This window comes from Anguilla rostrata, chromosome 2 (genome assembly GCF_018555375.3).
Source record: "Anguilla rostrata isolate EN2019 chromosome 2, ASM1855537v3, whole genome shotgun sequence".
In the NCBI taxonomy this organism is placed as follows: Eukaryota; Metazoa; Chordata; class Actinopteri; order Anguilliformes; family Anguillidae; genus Anguilla; species Anguilla rostrata.
The window spans coordinates 12487719-12506330 of record NC_057934.1 but is presented as its reverse complement, the minus strand read 5'-3'; the positions used below and the strand labels follow the sequence as shown (position 1 = coordinate 12506330).

The 18612-nt window shown below is 42.4% G+C and overlaps 1 protein-coding gene across 3 annotated transcripts in view; it reads left to right on the top strand.

The window, feature by feature from the left end:
- The first annotated feature begins 3495 nt into the window (after positions 1-3495).
- Positions 3496-18612, top strand: part of jmjd1cb (jumonji domain containing 1Cb) — a 101092-nt gene continuing 85975 nt past the window's right edge. For all 3 annotated transcript variants that reach the window (XM_064320357.1, XM_064320356.1, XM_064320355.1), the window contains exon 1: positions 3496-3891. In XM_064320357.1, coding sequence (XP_064176427.1) covers positions 3736-3891 — 156 coding nt within the window. In that variant the 5' untranslated portion in view covers positions 3496-3735. The remainder of the gene's footprint in view (positions 3892-18612) is intronic.

Genomic DNA, 18612 nt, shown 5'->3' with positions numbered 1-18612 from the left:
AGTTGCAGCTGGCCAGTGAAGCAGACAAAGATTTATTTTCTCTCTTAATGATATGTTTTAAATGTTAAAATGTAAACAAAGGTGTAGGCATAATTGCCTCGTAATCTGACATGAAGCAAATCTTTGCAATATTGACCGATGCCATCCTGAATATAATAGAACAACTTCATTTTTCTCAGGACGAACTTCAGGACCGGAAGTTCATTGTGAACAACCAGAGTAATAGAATTTAAATATTACCAGTTTACAGACTTTGTATAAAACCCCCTGAAATAATGTAATCTGTGAGACAATTGACATCCTGAGCATAACTTTGAACTTCTGTGTGGTTGCTGTCTTCTCCCAAGCACTTGTATTAAAATTGCCTGAGAACTGCATCTCTGACTGATATTTTCCTCTGGCTGCTGCCTGAGCTGTCTCTCTTCTGGTTCCTCCCAGTCCATCAAAATCAAAGATAAGCAGAACGCATGGAGGGAGAAGTGAAAATGGAAAATCTTTGGAAATGACTTAACAATTGTTAAAGGGGACAAAAAAAAGGGGATGCAATGAAGTCTACCAGTTAAACACAAAATAATCACCAGCTTCCTACTATTTATATTACTACCACTGCTGTGACTGAAACTCCTACAATTCCTACTATGACTAATGATGATGATGATGATTATTATTATTATTATTGTTGTTGTTGTTGTTGTACCATTCTCAAATTCAGTTACCATGGCAACCCAATTGAGATGTATTTTGACATAGAAAGAAAAGCATTTCATAGTTGTCACACCTCACTGTTTAGCTCCATTTGTCAAAACTGTTTGTAATAAATGTAAAATTAAATAAAATTCTGAAATAATGGATACTGATGTACATATAATTATGCTATACATTTTCCTATTTGCCTACTAGTTGTAATTGTAGAAAGAACGGTAATGTAGCTGTCACCTTCAGTATTCTAACATTAGTTTGAGTGCATATGCCTTTTTTAAAATTAAAAATACATTGTTTGTTATTTTCCACTTAATGACATTGGATGCATTGTTATGTACTTTTAGTCATTTTCAGTTTCTGGTTTGCCCATTTGAGGATATTGTGCACATGTTAAGAAATTCTAGGCTACTACTGGCCTTCACATCAGAGTTTAAACCTTCTTGTGTTTTCTCCTGCTGGAGAATTAATTGCTGCTGAGTAAACGATCGCCATGAGGCATCCGCCGCACTGACAGCAGGTACAGGCAGCCTGTGAAGCTGATCTCTCCGAGCAACCCCTGCCTGGTGTCCTTATCGCAACCCTGCCTTCACAAGAAAGGAAGGCAAAGGATTGCAAAATAACACCAAAGTGCAAGGATTTTCATACGGAGATTAATGTCCACTCAGGGATCAGGGCCACAACATCTAATTTCACATGACCTAATCCAGATCTGATCATTGGTTGCTGAGGAAGACGGACTCCAAAGGCAGTCTGCTACGCAAAAGAATAGTCTCTGTGCGATGGATTGCTCAGTCTGAAATTGTTTCTTGCCTGTTAAATGATATTTTTTGGTTGGAATAACAACTACCAATAATCAATAAAATCCTGGATTAATGAAAGTATAAATACAGATCTGTCAATTTAATGGGTAAATTTGTATATAGGTTGTACACTAATGAGCAATATGGACCCATATCTCTTTTTCATTAAGCCATTACTTAACTTTTGATAGCTTAAATATATTTGTCATTTCTATACAGATGTATAAGTTCTTTTGTTGCCCATAGTTAGATTAAAGGTAGATGTGTTAAAGCTATCAGACATATAGAAATACATGGGCATAGTGTGCCTCTCAGCAAAGCAGAGACATTTTCCACATGTAGTGGAATGTGCTTGGCAACAGATGACGTCTGTGAATTGTGGACTCGCGCTAATCTTGTTGTTATTCATGAACATGTCTGCTGCTGAGGGAAATTCCCTTCTGGTTCTCTGGCCTCAGTGGTGAGGACAGAACACAATGCACTGCAGCAGCAAATGCATTACAGCCCTGTAGAATTAAATAATTTCACAAAGGGAGATTAAATGTAGAAGGTAAATGAGACACGCTGATAGCACGTTCTCATGTAGACCACCTTTTAACGCACAGGACGTCAGCTGTCATTAGAAAAAATTTTCTTTGGTTTGCTTGTCCAGCTGCTGAATATGGGAGCCATAAGATAAAAGAGAATATTCATTGTTCAAAGCTGACTGCCTTATTCTTTCCTTCCCATTGTGTAGCACCTGAAGACCAAATTAAATTAATTATGATCTTCACAAAGGCGTATGTGTGATTATCTAATTTTAAATGGTAGATTGTTTAACTCCTATTTTAAACATACTAAAGCAGACTGGGACAGTGGTAGTAATAATAATTATAGCTTAAGTAACTGCATTGGTTTGCTCATCATTGTTAGCACAGCATCAAAATGTATAATAAGCAGCATAAACACTAATGTGCTATGAATGGTATCAAGCTTAAACACATTGTTATATGGGCTGGAGAGTGCATGTGGTCCTTACATACATTTTAAAATATCATATCCTTTTGAATGGGATGAGCATGTGCTGCATGAAAATATACATATTTATGTCAAATTCTAATGTATCGGTCTGCCAGTGCACCGTGGGGATGTGATTCATGCATAAACGAACTGCGAAACACCACAGTGATTACTGTTGACCGCAAACATGATGTTACTGTTGCTGACTCTGATTGCAATCATCGGTGCTCAAGAGGTTGAAAATTAGGACTCGGTGATACAGCTTTGCATTAGCACATCTCTGCCTGCCTCTCCTGCTTTCAGGATTGTGACTCTACAGCCTGGCATGCCTTAACAGCCGTCACTGGAACACTATGATTTGTGATTCCATCAGCCGGCGGGATATCTTTCTCCATCTACTGCCCTGACCTGAAGGTGACACGAGGCTGATTGCCTCCAGTGGACATGTTTTACATACAACAGCACACCCTTTATCCTCATCACAGCACACCCCGTAAGGTCAACCTCGGGGGTAGCAATAAACTAGTGAAGAAAGAAGCACAATAGCACACACAGAACATAATTGATTCTCTGAATGTGGATCTGCTTTAATAAGGCAGTGGAGGCAGTGATATGAAAAATCCTACAGGGAAATTCATATCACACACGATCACCATAACCACAATATCTTTTTAATGTTTGGCTTGAAGTATTTATAGTAGCCTATGTATCATGATGCAGATAGAGATATTATATATAGTTTCATATGAAGTTTCGAGTGCACGAATATTACCTTAAAGGCAACCAAGGTTTACTTTTCAGCGTTCCTATTATTCTCACTTGAGCAACATGCAGTTCTGAAAAACGACAGGGCACTATTTTTAACAGTCTGGTGAGAGTGGAAAAGCAGTCTCCCACAGAGAATGAATCTGTGTCTGGCGGACGGAGAAGTCTGCTCGCTGCGGTTTTACACGGTTGTGTGCTTCAGTGGGGGCGGAGGGATACGAGTTGTACGCTGGCGGTGATCTGCTCCCAGTGTTCAGTTTCACGGAGCGAAGAAGTGACTATCCGCGGGTGGAGACTGAAAGAAATTTAAATCCCCCGGGTTGTGCTCGACACGCAAAAGACAAAATAGCTGTTATTTTGTTTCTTTCTTTTTCGTGCTTCTTAAACGCCGTTTCATGTAGTAAATGTCCGGTCGATAGGGCGTCGGTGCTTAAGTTTTTGAGGGTTTTTTCACTCTCTGTGAAAGGCCATGGCGGTGGAAGCGCGGCCGGAGCTGGTTGGGAAGCGGTTCCTGTGTGTCAGCGGAGAGGAGCCGCTGGAGCTCGGGGAGATCGGGCGATGGGGATGGCGAGCCGGGGTCATTCGTGCAGTCACTCACCGCGACAATGACAATCCAGAGTTGACGGTAGGAACTGGTTTTATGTATATTGCCTTTATGCCACCGACCCTTTTGGACTCGCTGGGTAATTTTATAAGATTATTTTACGGGAAAAACGTCCCCTCCACTGCCAGCTAGCGAGCTGGCTGATTAAATTGGAAACATATAGCTAGCTAGCTAGTCAGCGAGCTGGCAAGCTGTTACAAGTGAGCTTGTAATTTGTAGCCAGGCTCGCATGGGTGCACTGAGTGTTTACGACCATTAAAAAATAAAATAATTGAATCACAGAGTTAACACTTTCAAAGTTTCGGCTTTCGTTTATTGTTGAATTGGTTTAGGTAGGTAGCTCGCTGGCTCACGGTCGGAATTCGCTGACAAAAATAAATGTTTAAACCTTGCCGTGGTGTGGCAGCATAATCAACTCCGCTAGCTAGCTACCTATTTAATTAGCGAGTATGCTAACAACCAAATAGATTCACCAATACAAGCTGAGCCAGGAGTAGCGGGTTACTTGGAGAAAAAACAACAACTAACTAGCTGTCTGCGGTAGTGTTGGTTAACATTAGCTCTAGGTACTTTTCTAGTTTAGCACCCGGACATGTTTATTTCCTAGCTAGACTACTTGTCTCTGTCTAGCTAGTTAGCTGACATGATAGGCCATACCACTAGCTAATTACAACACATTCGGGTAGATGTTTTTTCCCTCTGGACAACAACATTGCTCATTATGGGAGTAAGTTTGGGATTTAACATTACATTCAGTTGCAAGATAGACTAGCTGTAGAACATTTAACCCCTGCTCTGGCGGGTTTGTCGAATGTTATGCACGAATATGCAACTTAGTTACATTGCCAACGTAGGAAGTTTCAAACGAAAATGTATACATTTTTCAAAAACAAAATTCACCGCATTACAGTTCGCATTAAAAATAAACCCAGCTAGCCAACTACACATACTTTGAGCGCGGTAGATGGCCAACGTTAGCTTGCTAGATAATAATGGTCAGCAAATTCTCATGTCAGTGTCATTTGAAATTTAGCGGAAATGTCCAGTCACACACAAACTACGGCAAGCAATTGTTTTATTAGGTTGTTATCGTTGGTTAACGTTAGATAGTCAATTTTATCGATTTTTTTTTTTACATTGATGTCAGATATTTAACGTCTGTTAATGCTAGCTAGGTAAAGCGATATTGTATTTTACACTCCTGTTAATGTAATTCTGCTGCAAACATTTTATCTATCTTCAACTAATGATATTTCAATCAAGCAAAAGTACAGCTATAGCTGCGAGCCTCATTTTTATTTTTCCTAACGCTAGTTGCATTGCGCACGGTAGCTGTAGGTATTTTGCGGTTTGTAATATTACGAAAGATAAGACATGTACAACCTTTCCCATAATTATGGGGTCAAAACTACATTGTATCTGTAATTTAACGATTGCTACATAGATAGCTACCTTCTCTGATATTCTTAGCATTCACAGGCACTGTAGAAATACAGATGCCATGTCAAGCCATTTTGCGTGTATACGCATGTTCGAAACTGCAGTACTCATCTGGATTCCAATGAATGGAGCAGACTGTCCCTTTGTATTTTTTTTTACAGGCACAGTGTACAGTATGCTGTTAGTTTGTTTTCAGGGATGTGGCCTGAGGTCACCAACTGTGGCTGTGCAGCTAATCAGCAGAAATGAAGCTGGGAAAGAATTTTCCATAGCGAATTGCTGTTTTTTTTGGTCTGAAGGTTGCCGTCTTGTAGCACCGATAATGCTTTGTGTGAAGAAATAAAATCTGTATAATTAGTTATAGGAAGAAATCAATGTTGTTCGTGAGTTCGATAATGGCGATAGCAACTTAGGCACTTAATGTATCAGTATTTCACTTTACCAAGACGTAATTTAACTGTTTATTATCTGTCGTGTATTATTGCTGAACAATTAGCTATTATTTCAAAAGACTTCTTTTGTCGTGTCTGTCAGCCCATACCAGTATCTACATGGATCACAATTTCTTGTACAGAAAAATAATTATACCTTAGTACAGCATAACATAAACCAAATTTTCCACCCTCATAATGTAACATGTCAAATGCACTATGTTTTGAAGAGTATTTTACAAATGATTACATTTTATCCTTAAAAAAATACATAATTAACTTTTATTATTGCCCATAAATTATTCCACATTTAGTCTTTATTTTGTAAATTACGGCTTTTAAAAGTGATAATCAATTGATTATTTTTGATAGATGTTTTTGTTTTCTGCCTTCATGTTGTAAGCTAGAACATTTCTGATAATGATCCCATTTGGGCCTGTTGTATAAATTTTTTTTCCTCCCATGCATTTACTAAACTGTAGACAGAATTCTCACTGTTTACTGAAACCGCTTAAAGCCTCTTTTTTTAAAAAAAACTGCTGCGAATGAACAAGTGATTTGTGGCTCAAGAACCCAGCATGTAATATGAGACTTGGATGGTCATTTCAGCCCTCCTCCCCCACTGCACCATAACATAATGGCAGCTATGTTCAAGACCCTCAAATATTTTCACTCCAAATCGCTCTGCCATACATGTAAATCGTTCTTCGTTCTTGATGGCAGGCTGTCACTCGTAGGTGCGGTAGGTAATATGCACGCTTTTCGCCACAGTTCAAGAACCGTTTTATTTTTTATTTCTTATTGCTGCAAGGAAATGTGCATAGAGAGCACTGCAATATGTGTGCTTATCTAGGCTGTGCCTTAGGAGACCCTTTGTGTTTTCTCCTCCAGTTATTTAAAGGCGTTAGCATCGTGATGGGTCCTTGACATTCTTTACCCAAACATATACAAGAAAAAATATATTGGGGGAAAAATATAATCAGCTGTCTATGAAAAATCCTTCTTGTTTACACACCCGCATGTTCTTAGCGTTGCATACCAGACAAAAACCTTGACATAATTACAGAGGTTTGACAGCGTTTCCCCATAGCAGTAGGTTATTACATCAGCATCAGGGAGTTGAAAGGCACACCAACAAGGGTAAGATATGAAGAAATCTGAGCAAAGCAAATAAACACCATAATCCTCTGTCAGGTTGCTAGGTAAAGAACATGGCTCTCTCTTCTCTTTAGCATTGCCAGCTAACCTTTTCATTTAATCAAAGCGCTTTCCCCAGACTCGGCTCTGTCATTCCGTGCTGCTGGACTCTGTGTGCTGGTGGTCGGCTGGGTTGATCCTTGGACACCCCCCAGTTCCCCACCCCCCACCACCCCCCCACTCCACCTCAGACAAGATGCGCTCCGCTTTGTCTGCATGTGAGCCAGGATGTCTTTCAGCAATTTTCCCTGTTTGGGAAATGAAAAGAAGAGCTTGTTTAAAAGAAGTATTCAATTATGTGAAAATCTGCCTACGCCTTAGAATATAGCTCAATTTAAGATTGCATTGGATGCTTCCAGCCACTCTGATTGGGGTTTGTTTCCCCCTCCACACACACTCGTGTTCAATTAACATCGAGGTCACCTATTTTGCCTTCGGTTGTCAGGCAAGGCAGACATTGACGAGAGAGTCAACCTATGAAGGTCCTCAGAAATTTCTTTGGAGAATTTTCCCACAGGTTTGATTTCTTCCTCTCCCTGCTCTGCAGTGGCCATATTTCTGCAGCCCCCACTGTCCGTGTGTGGTTTCAGAATGTGCATGCAAGGAAATGGTCTTTGATGCATATATGATATTGTTTTAAATAAGGTTGTTCATGTTTTTTTAATACATTGTGATATGCTGTTTCTCTCAATTTAAAAAGAGGTCTGAATTTGTGAACAGATTTAGTATCGGGCTTGATCATATGATTTCAGGTCAGGGGCATTAATGCTTTTCCCTTACTTTAGGAATAAGTATGTTGTAATAGGTGTATGGTAATTTGTGAAATAATTTTGAGGTTGAGAATTAATAAGTTGTGTGCTACTTTCAGGCAATGTGAATGTTAATAAGGCAATTTCATCTTGCGTGTTGCCATCAATACTTCCACTGTCTGGGCTGTTTCCTTGCTTGTGTGTCAGTAACAAGACATGGACATCCGTTCTTTTTTAGAATTTGGCCCACTTAACCTGGGGTGACCCACGGCCCTGGAGTATAAACATGCATTGGCTGTAGCCCCCTTCCGAGGCGGAGGGCTGTTATGCCATGTTTAAAGAAATCCCGCTCCTGTCCTTTGGTGGAAGCGGGCCAGCGCTACACCGATAGATTTTTGCAATTTTTTTCCAACCGCGTATCTCGTACAATTCCCCCAGGTAAATAGAAGTCATTGACTTTGAATAAATTCATATTGCCTGTCTGACAGCTAGCTTTCATTTCATAGTGGATGCCTGGAACGTTATTAATTGCGGTTCAGTTCATTTGGCCAGGCTTGATGATAAATATATGAAATGAATACTGTTGCAGATTCAAAAGAATGCTGTATAATTGCATTGCCAATTTTTTTAATTTTAAATTTTGCCTAGCTTTATTTTTTATGCTTTTATAATTATTTTGAATGTTGACACTATATGCATTCTGGATATACCGTGTTGAGGCCACAATTTCTGTTGGATCGCTTGTCCTTGACTTCTGATTGTGATATTTCAGAAAATGAAGTAGAATCTTGTCTGTAGCGGATTTACTGGAGCTCTTTGAGCCAGTGACTGACAGCATCGAGAGTGTGTCTTTCACCAATGGCTGGTCAGCTTTCCATGGCAACAGCAGCTAAGCCATGTGAAACTGTTTTAACAGGCTCACATTTAACACTTTCAGCTCAACCGTACCGACGCTCTTACATCTTGTCATTCCTTTGTGTTCATTTGTGACTTGTTATTCTTTTTTCCCCGAGGTTTAAATTAAATAATGAGATACGTATGGAAATTCTGTGTGCAATATCAATAAACAGTTATTTGACTGGCCATACTTGTCCATGCCTAACACCTACCTGTTTTGCATTATAGCACAAACGCAAGCCGCAACTGAATTTCCAGTCTTTCCAAATTCAGGGAAGGAGCATTTGACACGAGTGTATGAGGGAAAAGTGTAACACATTTTATTTGTAGAACAAATGAATCAGGCACGCTAACTTATTAGGCATTATTAAGAACAGTCTAGAGGGCTGCTGATTCTCTGCGTAGATTTGCTTGTCAGATTGGCTGGTAAAAATAAGCATTAAAAATAAAGGAGAGGCTCAGATTACTATGATTAGGCTACTTTTTGAGCATGACATTTTCGCTTCGTTTTCTTCATCAGCGGCACACTGAACTCGGTGCCCGTCTGCCTCTTGTAAGTCACGTCATCTGATCACCCCATCACGTCGCCCGTAATCTTAGCTCATTGGCTGATAATATTACATTCATTGTAGGCTATCATTGGCTGATACTCACGTGACCCTGTTATTATTTTGCATCCCTAGTTTAAATTGACTTAATTTTTTCACTGGTGTGTTGCCAGATAGCTGAGAGGTGAGGGGACACCAACAAACACATTTTGCTCTGAAAATCCCCCATTAACTGTTTATTTCTATGATGTGTGTGTACATACACACTCAAAACACGTCTGTTTAAATAAGCAAATACTATGTATTTGAACGTTATATATGTTGAGCTAAATTAAATGAATAGAGAAAGATAAAACATTTTTTTCCACAAATATATATCAAATATATATGCAATTCATAGTGTTGCATAGATATTTGTCTTTTGCTTGGCTTCAAACATGATAAAGGGTTGTTGAGTCTTGGGGATCCAAGGAAAGTGCTCCCACCCTTCTCCTCTAGTGTCCTCCTGTGCTTAGACTTTTCCCATGGCCCTTTTTGTCTTGGATATGTGGATCAAGGTTTTTTTGGCCATAATTCTTCCACAAATCAACACTAGCAACTCTGAAGATGCATTTAATGTTGATGTGTTGTACTGAAAGGTTTTTTTTTTGGTTTGGAAATGATCATTATTATTATTTTTGCCCATTATGGCAAACGGTCAGCTATAAAACACAAACAACATTAGTCATCTGCTCTGGAGGTGGAACTGACATCTGAGACTGTCCAGACCTCTAACCCTATCTCTTTGTACTGATTCTGCAATGCTTTTGTTAAATATGGCCCTAAGTGAAAGCAGATGTCTTTCGTTTAGACTGTACTGTATATTCATTTTCAGTGCATACTTTCCCAAATCAAATAAATGGAGCGCTACTCCGAGGGCTGCACTCAGAATGTTTGGCCTGTGACGTGGGGAGGCGCACTGGAACAGCTCTCTCTCTCTCTCGGAGGTGGTACACCGTTGGTATTTTCTGCCTCTCTGCTTCGACTTGAAGAGCCAGCAGGAATGCACCGGGTTCCAAACAAGTTAACTCTTGTTACCTCACAAAGGTAGTCTGCCTCGGCGAGAAGGGTGAAGCCCGTTCAGAGGGAGAGAAGGAGAATCGAATCCAGTTCCTCTCGGCATTCTCGTCGGCCATTTTGAAAGTAATCCACGGCTCCTGAATTATTTAAGGCCTTAAATCATGCTACGTGTAACGCGCGCTGCGTTCGCTGCGCCACCGAAAATAATTCTTCGACGCGCAGCTCGAGCTGGTGAAATAGAGCGCGCAGCTGGGGCGTCATTTCGCTTAATCCCGCGCTAGCGCCGTCAGCTGCGTGCGCGCGCGTTTTCACGACGACGACAGCGGCGGCGTTGGCGGAGTTGAAGCGGGACATGCGAAAGGCACATCTGGAAAACAAATGAGTGAGAGTTGTTTTGTCTTTTCAGCCCGTTGTCATGGCGCTCCGGCAGTTTGGCAGGATCTGAAAGGGGCTGTCGGGTGGCGCGTTTGTTTGGTTTGTTGTGCCCGGGGCTAAGAAAGCAACACCCACAAACGAGGGGAGGCACTGTGGCGGCGAACACACCTTGAAAGAGGAGCCCAACGGGCGACGCCTGACTGCGAGGAAGCTCAGACGTGCTCGACAAAATCCGCAAAGCACCTTTCGCTTGAGCAACCTGCTGACCGAAACTGTCAGGGAGAGCGTTTGCATGGTGCGATCGCTCCGATTCCTTGAGTTTATTGAAGGCTTGTTAAAAATAAATAAATAAATAAAATAGGCCATTCATTTTTTTTTTTGGTGGGGGTGCTAGCATAACATGTAAGTTGAAATGGTGGTCTTTTTATTTTATTTTAAAAAATATAAATACAGGGTTTTCTGTCTATCAGTCAATTTAAAAAAAAGTACTTTAAACACTATTGACAATTTATTTGTAGTTTACTGTTTTTAAATCAGGCATATAATATAGATCATTAGTAGATGTCAGTATTTTATTCATGAATAGTTAGTATTGTTAATATTTTCCTGTCTGCATATTGAAAGTATTTTGTCCTTCCCCCTCCTTTTATAAACTCCCTTTAGAGGAAGGAACACGCACGCACACAAACACACACACAATTAGTTCAGTGCGCCATTCATATAAATTCACATAACATAGACATTAATTCAGATTCGGGGCTGTGGTGAAATTCATAATGTCTCCTCCTACCCCCCTACCCCCCTACCCCCCTTTCATTCTTGTATGTCCTCACATGTGGTGTCCCGAAGGTTATCTGCCTGAGGGACAGTCAGTCTGTAACATGAGTTTTCTTTCAAATTTAGGGCAAGGTTCCTTTATTATGTGAAACAGTATTCTTTGTTTAGAACTTCTTGTGGTACTGGGAGTGTTCTATGACTCCATTGATTGGTTCCATACAGTGGAAACTTGACCTTTAGCAGATGTTTGAGGCTCTGCCAAGGCTCAGCATGATCTGCAGGCCAGACATCTTTTTGCTTGTTATGTAGACAGAGAATCGCATATCTGAAGCAAGATGCAAAAAAAAAAAAAAAAAAAAATGAAATCGTTGACGTATTCAAATGAGCAAGTCACTTAATCATTTCGGAGCAGGGGGGTAGCTATCGGTATAAAACCATAGTTATTAGGGAGCATATTCTGATATTCTCATGCAAATATCGTTGCGCTTAAATGATTTGAAAACAGCACAGCGGGGTTTGCATGACAATGTGCTACAATTTATGGTTCTGGGAAATGTCTTTGGTGGAAAGGTTCCTTCATTAAATAAAATGCCCGCTTAGCTTGCCTTGGGGGAATAAAATGCTCCTGGTCTTGATTTAGGACGTAACAAATGAATATTAAGCGATTAAAGGTTTTTTTCTTTTGGTTGTTTGCTCAAAAGAAGGCCCGAGAAAACATTAATCTCACAATATTCATGGAAAAATATCAAAGTATTTGAAAGTGGAATGGGAAATTTTATTTACCTAATGTATTGAGCTAGGTTATCATAACTATCATAATATAAATGTACATAACACAGTAACAAAATAAGAGGGATTAATGTAATGAATAGCTCATTTAAAATAACTTGTTTATGTCAGCGCTCAGCCCTGGAATGTTAAGGCCGACTAAAAGACACGTTGATCAGCTGTGAATCATACTTAGCCCTTCTGCCGTCAGTAACATTTTCAGCTGTGCAATGCTGCTCTCGAAGAGCCAAGGACTGCAGTAACCCCATCAATTTACAATTAATTACACGAGTCAATAGAGGAACAGCACTACACAGCCATAGATTTCTTATTTCCCTACCTATCAATAGCGAAAATTAAAGATCAGTGACTGTATTTGCTGTGTCAGAGAGCAGCGTAGCATAGTTCAGTGTTGCATTGTGCTGTTGAATTTCACACATTTCAAAGAGATATATCATTTGGGCAGACCTTGTTCTGAGCCAGCAAATGTCGTCAACTCCCTTGACACAGAAGAGGTAAACTACTATGCTATTCACGGTGGCCTTTCTTTACAAACATACGCTTTTCAATCCTCTTGCTCTTGTCATCTTCATTGAGAGTATTTGCAGATGTGCTCCATGTTATTGAAAGGCATAATTAAGAAGATGGATCATGGAATTTTCAAGCACCAATGCTACCATCTTCCATGAACTAAGAAACTGCATGAGACATATGTACCCTGCTTACAAATTAGATTCCTGTTTATTTCTTTACCACAATTAATTTTTTTAAATTCAAGAAGAAATTGCTCCAAATTTAATTTATGGTAAGGTTTTAGGTCATCTGTTTTGTATAATGCAAGAATGCTTTGGCAAAAAGGTTTAGCTGTTTATCTTGGAGGCAAGCAAAGCTGCTTTTGTTGTGATTGAATTTATTATTGAGCGTTGGTGTCCAAATATTTGTGGACTGAAACCATTACCTGAGGTCTTGATCTACACATATCTTAAATACATTTTTAAATGAAACTTATAGTCTTTGTAGTCTTTAAATTAGGCTATGTGTACTGCCCACACCTTGTTTGCTTTGTATTTACATTTAATAAACGATTCTATTAAAAATCTATTATAGCCCATTGTTGATATATATTTTGTATGTTTACACCATGGTACTGTTTTTATTCTAGAGAAATACTACAGTAAACTAGGAAGCTCGTATTTTAGTCTTCATCCAGACACAATTGAAGCAGTGAAAACGTGTATCATGAAGAAATGAGCTGAACGATCACACGGTCTAACGATGTCCCGTGACGTTAGGAGGCTTTGCAGCTGATAGGTTTGAGTTGCGGTGCAGGATATTGTCTATTCTACGTGAATGGAGGTCCCTGAAGGGCCAGCTTAATGGGAAGGAGCAGACATGGCCGCCCGGCAGTGGGATTTGGGAGCGAACAGTGTGAGCTCTGTTTTCTCCCGCTCACCAGCGAGTCTGCAGGAAGGGCTCAGCCATTGTTTTTTTTGCGAGGAGATTTCACTGGTTACATTCAGATCCTCGCTGTTGGAATTTTTCTTTCCTGCAGGTGCTAGTGCCTGTTAGTGGGGCTCTCCAACGTGAGGCACAAAACAATCCTGCAGATTCTCCATCCAATGACATTTAATACCGTCCATTGTTTTGTTTCTCAGTGATGAGATGTGTTTTTGTCTATACATTTCTGCTTGCCTCCTGTTGTTTACTACAGCTGCACGCCAAATTTCAGGCTTGAATTATGTGTGGAGAAAATGGCCTTTTAAACTCCAGTAAACAACTAAATGTTCAGTGTAAAAAAAGTGCCATTTAAATGCTAATATTGCTAACGTAACTCCATTAACACTAGTGGCGAATGCTTGGGAAATGCTGGCGTGAGTCCTGTTGCACTGTACCGGGGAGAAGCCCACAATCCCATAATCCGAATGTCATGCATCCTGTGCAGCTCATTGTTGAAATAACAAGTAATTCCAGTGGAAATAATCGGTTGCTTCCAAGAAAAACTCTGCCTAAGTTTTGACGACAGCGCGACGAAACCGGGCAGTTGCCGCAGCCGGAAAGTAAACAATGAAGCCTTGGAGATTCTTTTTTCCCTTCACGTGCTTCGTTTGGAGCTCTGTGATGTGCTAATTTGATTGGCTTTTGTTCATGACATGTGGCCGTCGTGCGTCAAAGCACGCGGCCCAAAAGCGACGTTTTACTGCTCTTTTCACGCCGAATGGATGCCGTCTTTTCTCCACCTTGGCTGCAAGGGCACGTGCCACCAAGCGTGGTGCGAGGCGTTTGAAAGAGAAGACAGAAAAAAAAATATTGGTGTTGGTTTTTATTTCATTCAAATCATCAAAGCAGTGGCAGTATTGGATTGGGAAAAATGATGGTCTTGTAAATGGTATTATTATATAGCGGATAATGTGATCTGCATATTGGAGAAAAAACAGTACAGCCTTATCTGAGAATCGGTGTTGTAATAATGATATAAAGATCATAGAGATTATTGTCATTCATGTGTTTGAGGGTAATAACGTAATTTTTTATTTATTTTTTAAATAAAAGATAAGGAGAGAGTGCAGAGATCCTGAAAGAGAATCGATTTGGATAAAGCAAGATTTACAGAATTGGCCAATAGGAAATCATTAGTATTGTTACTATTCATTGGTTAGATTTTAAGTGTCAGGCAATATAGGTGGGACTGGACTACAGTATTGTGGTTAAAACCAAGATAGTAGATTGTTGAGTAATGTAGTAAGAAAAAAGTTAAATCTGTGACTATTGCAAGAAACCTTTGGGCATGTTTTGTTTTTTAAATGCGCGTTAGACATAACAAGCATCACGGCACGGAGGAGATAAGGAAGAACAGTTTTTACTTTTACTTTGTTTGACTGTGCATTTAATGTTGTTTTTGCATTCATCGTGCAAATAAGGTTTTAGCCGTGCGTCTAGACTGATGGTGGCAAAGATGAAAATGACTGAAGCAAATAAATTAGATTGCTCCAGAGGAGGGCTTTTTCATCACCGAACAGGCTTAAGCTGAAATGAATATGAAATAAATGCAGATTTAAAAACTGTACTGAGGCTCTGGGAGCACGGCAGTGTGATGATGTTTTAGGCCGCGATTCTGCACGGACTGCAGCGGGGACTGGAGCCACTTTCAGTGCGGGATTGAAGGAGGCCCCGGGTTGTTTGCCTGTCATGCATTTCGCCTGGTCTCAGTGCCTGATTCAGTCCCGAATCAGTGGTGTTTTGAATTACTGAAATAATTTTACACCGAGGACAGAGTAGATGTGCAAATCCTGAGCAGATTGTTCGGCTACGGTCAGCTTTGCCATTCTTGGGCATCGACAAATATGTTTGTTGTTTTTCTTAGCTTTTTTTTCTTTCCTTTTTTCCTTTTTTTTCTTTTCTAAAGGAATGTAAAAATGCGTATCCTCTTGCTATTTGTGTTCCAGCAGTGGGAATGGGGATTTCTGCGGGCTCAGCCTGACATCCTGTCGGGGCGGTTCATCTGGAATTCTGTTTGCTTTTTCAATAGCTGGGCGCTCCGCTGGCCTCCCCCCGGAGGCCCGAGTCCGCACGGGGCCCCGGGTTTCCGAGCCGGCCCCCGGCCCCCGGCCCCGGCGTGGGCAGACGCGCTGAAAAGGGCCCTTGTGCTGCCGTCTCGTCCCAGAGACCCGCCATTGTAAAGGCCCCCCCCCGTCCTCTGGTCAGCCGCGGCACTGTTCTCGCCGCGCGGATCGGGTCCTCGCCGTTTATCCGCCGCCCCGGGGCTGAGGATTGGGGGGGGGGCTGTGACTGGGCTGTGGGGAGTGCGGCCCGAGCTCGGCTGTCATTTTGCCGGGGGCGGGCGGGCCCGGCCGACTCTGTGGCCAGGGGTTTTTGTTTGTTCCCCGTGCCGTGCGAGCGTGGGTCGGGCGGTTTGGACGGGCGGTCCGGGCGCTGCTCGGCGGTCACCGGCGGGCCGTAGCTCACAGGGGCCCTCCTCCTCCTCCTCCTCCTCCTCGGCCCTCGCTCCCCGGCCTCTTTATTTAGCCCTCCTGCCTGAATGACGGATGCCGTCCCGTAACTCTCCCCCCCCCCCCCGAAGCGTGGCTCGAGCGGGTCCCAGGTCAGGGCAGGGGAGCTCCCGAGGCGTAAAATATTTTCCCGTCCTCGCCCTCACGATCCGACCGCGATCCTCCGCCTCGCGCCTGTGCGACCGCGTTCTTTCTCTCCGGGTCCCGAGCCCACGACCGCGGCGGCCCCCTCCTGCTTCCCCGCTTCCGCTTCATTTAGCGCCGCGGGTATCTAAAGGAGGGGCTGAAGAGCGCAGGAGGGCGACGGAATGGAAAGGCCGGTAGACGAATAACACGGGCGCTCTGAGGACGGAGCGCCGTCGCTTCTCCACGTCCCCGGCGTCGGCGTCCCGCCTCCGCTCCACCGGGGTCAGGCTTTGCTTCTTCTTCTTGGCCGCTCCGTTTCTGTATTTTGGGTAAACGCACACCTGAGGAATGACCCCAGCCGTCCCCGCAGAGCGGTGACACACGCCGCGGCGTTCAGCTCGGCGGGTCTGAGCGCCGATATCGGCGTATCGCTTTTCCAGCACGGCTCTCTGTTTACCGTCCGCTGTGGGAAAATCTTATCTCCGCAGACCAGCGCGCGTCGGAGGGGCGGCTGCGGCGGCGGCGGGGGGGGGGGGGGGGAGGAGTGGTGGCTGTGGCGGAAGGTGGCGGCGCGACGGCTATCTCGCCCCGCGTCCTGAAGCCTGTTATGTCATTTCCACCAAGGGCCGCTTCTTCCGGGCACTACGACGTATCGGCGGCTGCCCCCTAACAGGCGAGGGACTGCGTTAGAGTTGATCACCTGCTGCGCGTTATCCAATGAATACCCGCCCATGTTTCAGGGCCTGTCTGTAAGCACCCTTACCTGTGATTAGACCGCACGTACGGAAATCTAATGGAATCTTGCGGGCGTGTTGCACATCATTTTATAGGTGAAAGGTGAGAGAGTGCACGAGCCAATGGCTACGTTATGTCACCGGATCGGTTTCTGCTCATTTCAGAAAGTGGAAATGAAGTTTCCATCCCGAGGCCAATTGTTTGTTTTTGGCATAATTTGGCCTGCTTCTCGGTTTGAAGTCTGTCTTCCATTAACGGAATGCAGTATCCTGCTGTGTGCTTCATACTTGGCTTTGAAATATGTATGTATTTTGGACATTTTGAAATTGCTTGGCTTGCTGTTTTGCTGTTTATTGTGTAACACATCTGAGAGCAGAGAGTTTATAGTGACAGCTGAAAATTACAAACAGATATTAGGACCGTTTCTTCCGCCAAGTACTGGCCACATTTTCTGTTCCTTAAAAGAGAATTTTGAACTTCCTGTTTAAAATGGTTTTTTTTAACCCATCTATGATATTGAGTATTCAGCTTATGGGTCAGGTTATGTTCGAGTTCCGCCTCTACCGTTCATCATTTGGGAAACTCGCTGCCCTTTGTTATTTATGATACTATATTTGTAATTAGTCATAATTATCTCCGCAGCATTAGTGTGTTTTTTTGTTGGTATTCCAAGGTTGGGCCGTTTTAGCTCTGCTGTGTTAATGTCTCTGCTAGTCATTTCAGGACTGAAGTGCACGGAACAGTAGAGAGATTGCCCGGAGGTGCGTGGCTCCTTTGATGTGCAGCCACGCATTATGTTGCGCTCGCTAACACGAGCAGGCAAAAATAAAGTCATTTGGAGGTTGTCTTTTGTGGCTGTTGTCGAGGCAGCAGCCAAATTGTGACAGCGCGGTGGGGAAAATGGACGCAGTGTTTTGTTGGGGGAGGGTTGTCTACGCGTGACACGTACCCGGTGACATCTGGCTGTGCGGTAGCTCATTCTTTTGAGGTAAAAATATCTTGGCTTAGCATTTTCTGCCGCACTGTCACAGCTAAGCGCTAATTAATTGCAATTACCCTCACAGAGAGTATTAGTTAAATTTGTATTATTTTTCGGTACTAATCACTCTTGTTACGTCGCATGCATTGATCTGACAGGAGCAGTTTTAGAACCTGCTTACCATCTGTCAGCACAATGTATCTCAAAATATGGTTTATTTTGGGATTGCATGCAAGCAGTAACCACATTTCAACAAATTCAAAACAGCCCAGATCAGATTGCTCTTCCAGGGTGGATCTCTTCAGTTTTAGGTTTTGTTTTGTTGGCAGCGGTGACATGTCCAAATGAACAGATTTTCACTGAGGAATTATGACAGTTTTCCACTGTGCTAGATTGATGGTGCGCTCATGGCACCTACACATGGTTAACTTCTGGCAAATTTTCCCTTCAAAGGGAAGAGTGTTGCTTTGTTTTGTCACCACATTAGAGAATTCCCCTCCATTGATCTCTACCTCCTGTTGATACTTTGACACCTCAGCAACATTTAGCTGCTGAGTGGATGGCAAAGCTGCTGTCGTTTAGCTGTAAGTGACTGAGCGAATTAAAAAAGGGAAAAGCTTTCTGTCACCGGCTCCGCCTCTTCATGACATCCGC